General features: G+C 38.0%; 1 protein-coding gene across 1 annotated transcript; it reads right to left on the reverse strand.

Annotated features, from left to right (window-relative positions):
* Positions 1-2,075: 2,075 nt before the first annotated feature.
* Positions 2,076-6,074, reverse strand: LOC112023426 (uncharacterized). Its single transcript, XM_024056034.2, has 2 exons — positions 5,814-6,074; positions 2,076-4,200 (listed from the first exon to the last, which is right to left on the reverse strand). Exon 2 carries the CDS (start codon positions 3,988-3,990, stop codon positions 2,230-2,232), a length of 1,761 nt encoding a protein of 586 aa, XP_023911802.2. The 5' UTR covers positions 3,991-4,200; positions 5,814-6,074; the 3' UTR covers positions 2,076-2,229.
* Positions 6,075-10,296: the final 4,222 nt, after the last annotated feature.

Here is a 10,296-nt window from a genome sequence, read left to right on the forward strand (position 1 = left end):
ATGTGGGGGGAGAAAAACCCAACCCAACTTATTGGGCCCAAGGCCCTGAATGAGGAACACTTTTCGTCCGAGGAGGTGTGACCTTCAGTCAGAGGCCCACGTCAAAGGGGAATGCCTTGAGACGAGCACGTGTGCCATCCGAGGAGGTAATCATGTGACCGAGTAGTCCAACATTTTCGGATCCGAAGAGGTTTGACCCAACACGAGCTTGGGAGGTTCAAATGATCTGTTTGACAAGTGTCTAGAGGGAGAGGAACCTCGGACACACATGAAGATAACGGGAACAGTGAAATATCAAGGAGGCATACTTCAACCACCACATTTAATGCAAGGCACCTACCTTCCTGGCCGCATTTATGTGGATAAGACCCTGAACAGTGCATTCTCAGCTACCGCCACTCACATAAGGCTAAAAGTGGGGTGATGGGACATACACTCAAGTGGGTGCCTGGATGATGAACAGGTGGACGGAGGAGATGGAAGAAGGCAATGCTATATAAGGGAAGGGTGCCTCTGATAGATGGGGGGGCGAAAAAGAAAGGAAAAGAGAGATATTTGATTATTGTAGCTCCAGGAATTGTAACCCTAGACTATCAATGAAAAGCATCTCTTCGGACAGAGCACTCATATTAGTCCAAGAACACATTAATTCAAATCTCCCATTGGGGGCTGTTTAATACTGTTATTTTCATTATTAGCCTAGCCCTTTCACCCATTCTCTACAAAATTTATTGTTTTGGGCTCGGTGGGCTCCTAATTCATACTTCCTGGGCATGGGCCGCAAAAACTGACCCTACTTGGCGCCGTCTGTGGGGAAGGCTTGTGCAAGAGTGAAAACACAGTTGATGATGGCAGGGCAAGGTGAACAGCAAGCAGAATCCAGGGCATCCTAACACGTGGACCATTTCGCCAACCTAGAGAGGGACAAAATCGTGAAGGTAGCGTACACACAGTGCGCCTTAGCCAGGGCCAATCACAGAGCAGAAGTCACATGTCCCATGCAAAGAAGAACCGCGACTTGCAACTGGAAATAGAAAAACTAAAGAGAGAGCTGCGCCATGCAAAGAGGAGACGGGCTTCCTCATACTCTGAGGATGATCTTGATGATGAGCAGGATGTCTCTTATCAGCACAAGTCCAAGACACCAGCCAGCGAGTCCTACACTTATGTGGAGGAAGTCCATAACCACATTGAGAAACTTTGAAATATACAGAACTCCATTAAAAAAAAAAAAAAAAAAAAGGGTCTAAGGTGTTGTTAATCTCCAATCTAATAAAGGATCCATTTTTAAATAATCAATTACATGCTTGTTAACAAAAGTAATATGTGATTATCAAATCAAGGACATATCCTTTAAAAGTTTGAATCAAAGCTGCTTTATATTCCATTTCTCCTCATGAGTGTCTGCGGTTCAGCACTTTTCTAAAGCAAAATTTTCAAACTAGTGTTACCTTTTTTTTTCTTTTTTAATTTAAATTTTCGAAGGTACAATTTTTTTTAAAAAATTATCATTTTCGAAAAGCTGAAATATTAAACTGTTACAAACGGGCACATATGATAATAAAACGTACATGAGTATTGCCACCACGACGATGCTCTCTGCCTTTACATTTTCATGCAGGAATGGGGTTTTCATGTTCTTACTAAACCTGTACCTTTGATGCTATGTCAAACACCAGATAAGATAGTAGCAGTATAAGCTTTCTCAGTGATAGGACTACAAATGTATGGTCCATAATTGGATAGAGCATCTTTAAGGAAGACTAAAACATTCAAAGACTCCAAGACCAATCATGTGAAAGTAACTCTGGAAAAATAGCTGATGATATCTCATTGTTCCTATATCCAAGAAATGAAATTCTTGTGAAGGCAAAGGCACAGTAATGCTGGAATTTGTTGAACCACCTGAGAATCCAACTTTCCACACTCTAAAATCTATCATTCTAATCCTTTTACCATGTCAATAATATAGTTAAATCTACTCGTAGTTAAACTTATCCTCTCTAAATGCGTCTTAGATCATAAAGAGACTCTAATCCCTTTTATTGTAGTATGCAAGCCTAGCAGACATTCGCTGAAGATTGAAGATGATACTTAGGCTGATTAGTGTATAACAAGGACACGTCAAATTACACATGCTAGAAGCTATGAAAGTACAAAGATGAACAACAAAAAGGAGTTTATAAAAAATTGACATGGTATTACATGGATTCCCCAGCACCATAAGCACTATGGCACTTGAGCGTCTACTGAATGCCTCAATGGAATTTCATCTCTCTGCATTGATGATAGATCAGGTGGCTTCATAAAATTCTCTTGACCTTCTTCAGAAAACTCCTCGACCAGGAGGAGCTTTCCATTGGGACTATTATGAAAGTTTGAAAGTCTGCTTGGACCTGGGGAGTTTTCAGTCCTGAGCTTAGACAACCTAGGGTTGTTTGAATGTAAAGAAGTTGAACTGTATCTGGATTGAACTGCTCCACCTTCACGTGATAAAGGGGAAAGTGCCGGCTGGCCATTATTGTCCTTCTGTTTTCTGCAAAATTTATCTTCCACAATATCATAGAAATCAGCTGTACGAACCTCCTGAGCAAGGGAGCACCAACAACAGAAAAGCCACTGTGTGCAATCTGCAACTGCAGGTTTTCCACAAAAAGAGTTATTTGCAGGCAAGTTGAATCTCTTCCTCATTTGGATCCTCCAGAATCCACCATAGAGTAAACCGAACACACAAAGCACAACACCAGTCAATGCTAGACATTCCCTCATGGTCTCATCATCAATATTGACGGCAGCCAAATTGAAGATCCAAAATGGAGCCATGCAAAAGAGGAGAAAAGTTGCAATATGAACATACATATTCCCAAACCCAAGTCTTTCCATATTCCACCCAAAAACACAAAAACAACAGAAAAGAGAGAGATAAGATATAGAAATATCCTCCCAAATATCAAATAGGCCCCCACTCCATTTGGGTGCATACTCAATAATCCTCTGCTCAGTTCTCGATGCAAATGAAAATCTTTTTTCTAACGACTTCATTGTTAGTTGGCTAGACCAACTAGTGCCATTAGAAAGAGGTTGAACCTGCGCTTCTTCATCAACTTCAGAGTCATACTCCTTTCCAAGGGGGCTTAAAATGGAATACACACCTGCTATTGCTGGGGCAGCAATTGCAACAGACAGAGAGATACCAACACCCACAGCAGGTCGATTGGATCTTTTGTATCCCAAGTTAAGGCTGCATAAGGCATACTGAGCAAAGCAATTAACATGGAGTAACACAACTACCACCATCATATGGGCCCATTCATTTGGCTTGTAAGTGCCATTCTTGCAGTATATTTTTCTGAGTGCAGAGATGTCCTTAGGCTTCCATCTCCACAGAAGCACAAGGTGGTGGAACCGCTTTGGGTGTTGATACAGACACATAAGAGTAAAAAGAGCATTGAGAATTTGATTATTGACTTCAAACCAAGTGTCTCTCTGTGACTTCTGTGGCAGGGCACCATCTAACATACCTGTCATAACGAGAAATAGGATCGCTCCTGAAACAGCAACACAGCTTATCCATAAAAAAAGAACCATGTTTAAAGGGTTCTTGATCCATTCTTTACCGATTGTCATCAGGGACTCCCAATTAATTTTCTTAGCTAGAATCCCACTAAAACGTTTTTGGAAACCTTGACTACTGGAAGAAGGTACAGACTGTGGGGTTTCATCATTTTCCTCTGCAATATGCTGAACTTTAGCTGATGGGGAAGCTAAATTACTGCTTGACTTGATTTTCAGTAAGCTTAGTTTACTGGGAGTAATTGATAACCTGCCCTTATTCCCTCTTCTAGGATTTTCATCACTTAGCAGTCCCTTTCGGGATGTTGAAATTTGAAGAGCACCATTTTCATTGGTCGTATAAGCATACGGGGTCGAACTTGAGGCCAAGTCTTTTTGAACTTCCATTAAGTCTCCCCCATTACTAGTTGGAATCATTTTACAGATAAATTTGACTTCTACGGATCTCTTGGACTCCAAAAGTCTAAATCAAAAAGTCCCAGTGGAGATTCCAAAAGTTCTAAATCAAAAAGCCCACAAACCACTGGGACTCTACACTGATGCCAATCCTAAATGGTCCCAGAATGCTAAATCCCACTACTCCGATTTAGAAAACAGACAATGATATGTCAGATTGTCACCTTTTACCTGGAGTTGAAATATTAAGATGTAACCAGCTCATCATAGAAAGATTGAAACTACTATTCTGATAAACAAAGGAAGCTGATGAAAGATTTTAAGGAAAAAAACAAATGCATTTATTGAATCCATGTTAAAACCTTCAATTCTAACTCCAAGAAGAACATGATTGAAAAAGCATGCAAGTCATATAGCTGCCTTGCAACAATGAAGTTGTTATTTTTCAATTAGAAGTCAAGAATTAATCAAGGTAGTAACAAAAAGACCTGGGTTCTACCCAACACATAAACATACAACAGCAACAACCAGGCCTTAGTCTAACATTTTGGGGTCTGCTTAACAGACTAATTAGGATCAGCTACATGCGCTCTTTTTTGCCATTCTACCCGATACTCTTTGTTACTTCCTTAATTGACATGTCCTTTTTTACTACTATTAATATTATTTTTAGTCTTCCTCTCCTTTTTTTGTTCCTCAAACTTGAATTAATTCACTCTCTCTTTGGTGCATTAATTGCTCTCCTCTAAACATGACCAAACCATCTCAAGCGACACACCCTCATCCTTTCATCAATAGGAACTAACCCTATCTTTAAACAAATTTCCTCATTTCGTATCTTATCTTTCCTTGTATTTCCCTAATTTTTGTTAACATTCTTTAACCAAATTGCTCTCCGATATTGTTGTTTCGTGTATGTTACTATGTTCAGTTACTCTCTCCCAAAGTTTCATAGTGTGACTTATAAGTTTATTTCCACATCAATTTGTATAGTTTTGAATATCTCCCTCCTTTTTGTAAATAGGTGTTAAGTGCACCTTCTACTTTACTCACTAAGCACACTAAAATTTTTAAAAAGATTTGTCAACAGGCACCGGCACACACCTACATCTCTTGAGCACTTCCAAACTTCAAAGGGGATTTCATCTAGTCCCATGACTTTTCATTTTTATCCTCCTAAATGGGTTCTTTACCTCGGTCAGCCAAATTCTTCGAACACGCCTACAGTTTCTATCCTCAATTGGGTTACTCAGTTCCCTCCAATCTCTTCCATTAAACAAACACATAAACATAAGAAGAAAAAACATGTTTAACAGCTCGTGAATAAAAAGGTAACTAATAATTGGTGGTAAAAAAACCCATGAATAAAGCAAGGGATCTAGTTCACAAACAAACATTTCAAGAATTAGTGATAACCCCATAAAGAAAGAACACAAATTTACACTTCAACTCTCAATACCATTTCTGGCAGAATCCATCACAAAGCAACATAATTCTATGACAAGAAACATAAATATGCAACCTTTTTTTCTCCCCATATACCCACAGCAACCATTCTTATTAAATAGATAGAAAGTAAAAAGTTCCAATGAAACAAAGACAACAACGAATTAAATCATGAATTACATGCCGTACAAGAAGTCCTTCAAAACCCAGAAGTTGGAACACAAAAAAAAAAAAAAAAAAAAAAAAGCATAACCTTAAATTCTGGTCAAAAGTAAAAAGTAAAAAAAAAACCCAACTCCAGAACCAAATATAAACATTACAGTGGACCCAGAAAAGAAATCAGATAATGAAAAGTGACAAAAACCAAGGTAATTGTTGAGAAAGTAAAGCAACAGTACCTCTGAAGGTTGCTGCTCATCAGAGAAACAGAGATACTGTTCGTCTTCTGCTGCTTCTTCATCATCAACATAATCAAAAGAGCTTTAGCCGCGTCTAGCAGGCACAAAGTAACAAGGTGTTGATTTGTTTTGAAATTTTGAAGTATTTTCAACTTTCAGTAATTGCAAAGAAAGACTGTTGTCCCTGTGTTTTGTTCTTCTTTTGAATGGTCAGAATTTGAACTTTTTGGAAGATTCCTGGCCTACCTGTCTGGACCTTTTCCTTTTTTTTGGGTTTCTTTTTCTTTTTTCCTTTTGGGCCTTCTTTTCTTGCTTTCGCTTTTCCCTTTGGGCTCATTCGTTCTTGGCTATTCCTTTTTTACCTGTCATTTTTTTGCCTAAATACAAAAACACCCCTTGGGTATGGGTTAATTACAAAAACACCTACTACTTGGCTTTAAATTCTTTCTATTATTATTTTCTGTAATTTTCATATCCGTCTAATTCACCTTGATAGCCCTCATATACACACAAGACACAACAAGTGGTGCGAATTAGTTAATGAGTCTTCTTGATGTGGTGAATCGATCATATGTTATGATGGTCATGTGATTTTTCCGCCCATAAGAATTTACGAAAGTTAGCCTAAGTGTGCGTTTGGGAAGTGATTTTCATTTGGCTTTTTGTATTCTACTGTTTGTAGGTTCCATATAATCACTATTTGCGAGTCTCACATAGGTTCTGTGATAAAATGCTAGGCGTTTAGTTTTTTTTTTTTTCTTCTATCAATATTAATATTACTATTTGTGAGTCCAACATTCAATATATTTTACTTGTTTCAAGGGGCACATCCTTCAGAACCCCTAGTTACACAGTGTACTTTTAGTTTAATAATAATAAAAAAAAAAAACTAATCAATCTATTTTATATGGTTTTTAACTTTTATTTACATTATTTTTAGTAAAAAAAAGTTTTTTTTTTAAAATGTAAGACAGTGGAATCAAAATGATTTATTTCTTTACTTTGTAAGTTGTAACCTCTTTATTTTAGCTAATTAGCTATACGTTTTTAATACTTTTATTAGTTGAGAAATGAGAATGTCCAACTGAGGAGGGTAGTCCTGTGATTTCAAGCCAATATTATTGGATAACTCATTGGTCTCAAGACTCAACAGACTAGAAGACGGCCACAGCCCATTGCTTGACGTCCATCCTTGCATGTTAAGCAAGAGAATTTTAGCCATGCTTGGGTATAGTTTGAAAATGCTGGGGTGGAGATTCATGTTGTATTGTTAGCGAGGGACGCATATCTTCTCGCTTTGTTTTCAAATAAAGTATTTATTCACGGGAGGGGAACAGAATATTTCAGAGGCTAGTTTTCTTAATTATTACACGCCCAATTACAAAGATAAAAGTTTCTGAAAAAAACAAAGGAGACACTATCAAAGGTAAGTTTCAGGTGGATCTCTCTGATGCCAAATCAAGCAGCATTCAGAAGAACTGGTGAGGATATACATGGGAGACAGCTCTGATCAGTGGCAACACCACGTGCAACTTAGGGTGTTCCTGACCTGAAAAAAACCTGAAATTTTTTTTTTTTAAATTTTTTATTTGCTCTGAATTAGGAACACCCTCAAATTATATATATATATATATATATATATATATTTGTTCTACTTTCAAGCAAAAAAAAAAAAGCCCAAAAAAAAATTTGAACTAAAATCTGAAAAAAAAAAAAAATTGTTACAAAGCTAATCTGAAGAAAAAAAAAAAAAAAAAAAAAAGAAAAAAAAAAAGAGAGCAACGCCTCAATCCCTAAAGGTCTAAATCAGAAATCACTAAAGGCTTTATAAAAAATAAAATAAAATCACTAAAGGGCCTAAAGCAAACCTAAAGACAGCAACGCCTCAATCCCTCACTCTCAGAGCATTCTCAGTCGTCGAAGATCGGCCCAGTCCCTCACTCTCAGAGCAACACCTCAGTCTTAGAGCAATGCCTTAGCAACGCTAACCCTCATTGGAGGACGGAGATCGGCCGATCGCTCGTCACCTCTTCAGTGCCTCAGTGGCCTCAGCCTTCAAGCCTCCCTGCTCGGCTGTTCCGTTGCTCCCTCCTTCAAGGTATTTCATTTTATTAAGCTAACTTCTCTCTCTTTTTCTCTCTGACTCTCTCTCTCTCTGAATTGAAATGAAAATTATGAAATGAATGAATCTTTCTCTCTCTTTATTCTTTAATAAGACTAACTCTCTCTCTTTTGATTTTTGAACTGTGAGTGGTCGAACTTTAGCTTTATTAATATTTTGTCTGTTTTTGACTTTTTGAATTTTGCTTTATCAGTTTATCTTATCTGTTGGTGTTGGTGTGTGTAGTGTGTTGGTGTCTATGAGATATTAATTGTCTTTTAGTGTAATGTTTGATTGTGAAATTTTCTGATTGGTAGGGGCATCAGACATGAGGCGTGCTTGTGCTTGTGCTTGTGACTATTTTTTTGATAATGCAGTGTATTGACTTATACTTAGACTTAGACATACTGACTATTATTTTGTCTTTTGAAATCTCTCTTTTTCTTTGCTCTGACTAGGGGTGTCCAACCAAACTCGGAACCCGCCCAACCCGCCTGACCCGGCCCGATAACCGACCGATCCGATGCCGGCGACGGTCAGCAGCGAGTCTCTACCCAGAAAACCTGAGACCGGCGGGTTGGTTGATGGGTTTGAGCATGAAAAACTGATATTCAACCGACCCGACCGGAAAATGCATCAGAATTTCAGTTCACTGCCGATTGGAGAGGTTAGCCAGCCTCATTTTGTCCGATCTGTGGAGATCCGGTGAGATCTCATCGAGATCTGGCCTGATCTCTTCGAGATCTCGCCGGATCTCTTCGACTTACATTGAGATCTCGCCAGATCTCTTCGAGATCCGGCCTGATCTAGTTGAGATCCGGCCTGATCTATTTGAGATCCGGCCTGATCTCGTTGAAATCGGCCAAGATCTCTTTGAGATCCTGTCAAATCTAGCAAAAACCAAAGATTTTGGCAAAATCCGGCGATGATTCACATAGTGCGAAATCGACCGATACCCGACTGGAAACCGATGACATCCGACCACCCGAACCACTACCTCCGGCGGGTCCAAGTTTAGGAGACCCGAAGTGATCAGGTCGGTTTCGGGTTGGGCATAAACCCGACCCGGACCAACACGTGGACAAGCCTAGCTCTGACTTAGACTTAGGCTTTCCTCTAGTTCTCTTTTGGGTAAATTGGCTTTTTGTGTAAGTCTATATATGTAAATATATAATTGCCTATTTGTGTTGATTGTTGATTAGCTATTGTCTCTTGAGTGGGGGATTGGGGGGTGGGGCCATGGCATTGGATTGAGGTAGTGGTCTTGGTCCACTTAAAAGCAACACCTAGAACAATACATTATTAAAAGACAAAAATAAAAAAATAAATTATGTTAGGCAGTGGGTTGAGTTAGGTGGATGATGTAGTGTATTTGTATTCTTTACATTGTGCAAAGCCAACTAAACATTGAGGTGTGTGCTAGATTGCTAGTAGTTAGTAAAGAAAAATAATGAAACAATTAAACAAAAATAATTAATAATTTTATTAATATTTCAAATGAACTTATAATTTATTGTTTATTCTTTTGCTAGTTATTATTGACAAATATTTGATAAAGAAATCACATACCTAAGATTAATTTTTTGTGTAAGATTCATCTTCATCTTCATCTTCTAAATGGATTTGTGTTAACTTCAACTTAGAAAATTTTTGTTCAGATATGAATTTGTGTGTTTTTTGGTTGTTGTTGGCGTCAATATATGAATTTCTTTTTTTATTAGATTGTGTAATTTATCATTTTTAAGAAACACCCTGGAAGAAATTCCTGGAGTTGCCATTGGCTCTGATAGTGCTTGAGATGTTCACAAATCTAAGTAGTAGACACAATCAAAGGCACTATCAAAGATGAGTTTCAGGTGGATCTCTCTGATGCCAAATCAAATAGTATTTGGAAGAACTAGTGAGGATACATGGGTGGTTGCTCTGATAGTACCTGAGATGTTCACAGATATAAGTAGCTAGAACTTATAGAAGATACTGGTAACACATAGCATTGTGAAGGCATGTTGATGTGGGCTTTTCTCTAAAGAGAGAGAGAGAGATTTACCTAATGATTTAGAACAGTGGAAGGTGTCATTCCAGGCACTGTATTAACCTCTATGATCAAAACCTGCAAAAGGTGGAAGTTGATCGAGTAATTAAAAAGTTCAGTTGTGTACAAAAATCAATCAGGTGTTGCATTATTGACTCATGATTATAGGAAGGCATAATTTCTTTTGGAAATGCACATTGATAGGCCAAAAAATGTATTGACCCATTTGGCAAATTAATTAATTAATGGCGTAAATGCACTTTTAGTCCCTATATTTTGACGTTTTTCCATTTTAGTTCCTACATTTTATTTTCATCACTTTTAGTCCCTAAGCCAATTAACGCCATTCA

Source organism: Quercus suber, unplaced genomic scaffold (assembly GCF_002906115.3).
Source record: "Quercus suber isolate HL8 unplaced genomic scaffold, Cork oak 2.0 scaffold_380, whole genome shotgun sequence".
Lineage (NCBI taxonomy): Eukaryota > Viridiplantae > Streptophyta > Magnoliopsida > Fagales > Fagaceae > Quercus > Quercus suber.

Bases quoted from the DNA above. Each gene is read 5' to 3' on its own strand.
- LOC112023426 (XM_024056034.2), bottom strand. From the start codon at position 3,990: ATGATTCCAACTAGTAATGGGGGAGACTTAATGGAAGTTCAAAAAGAC.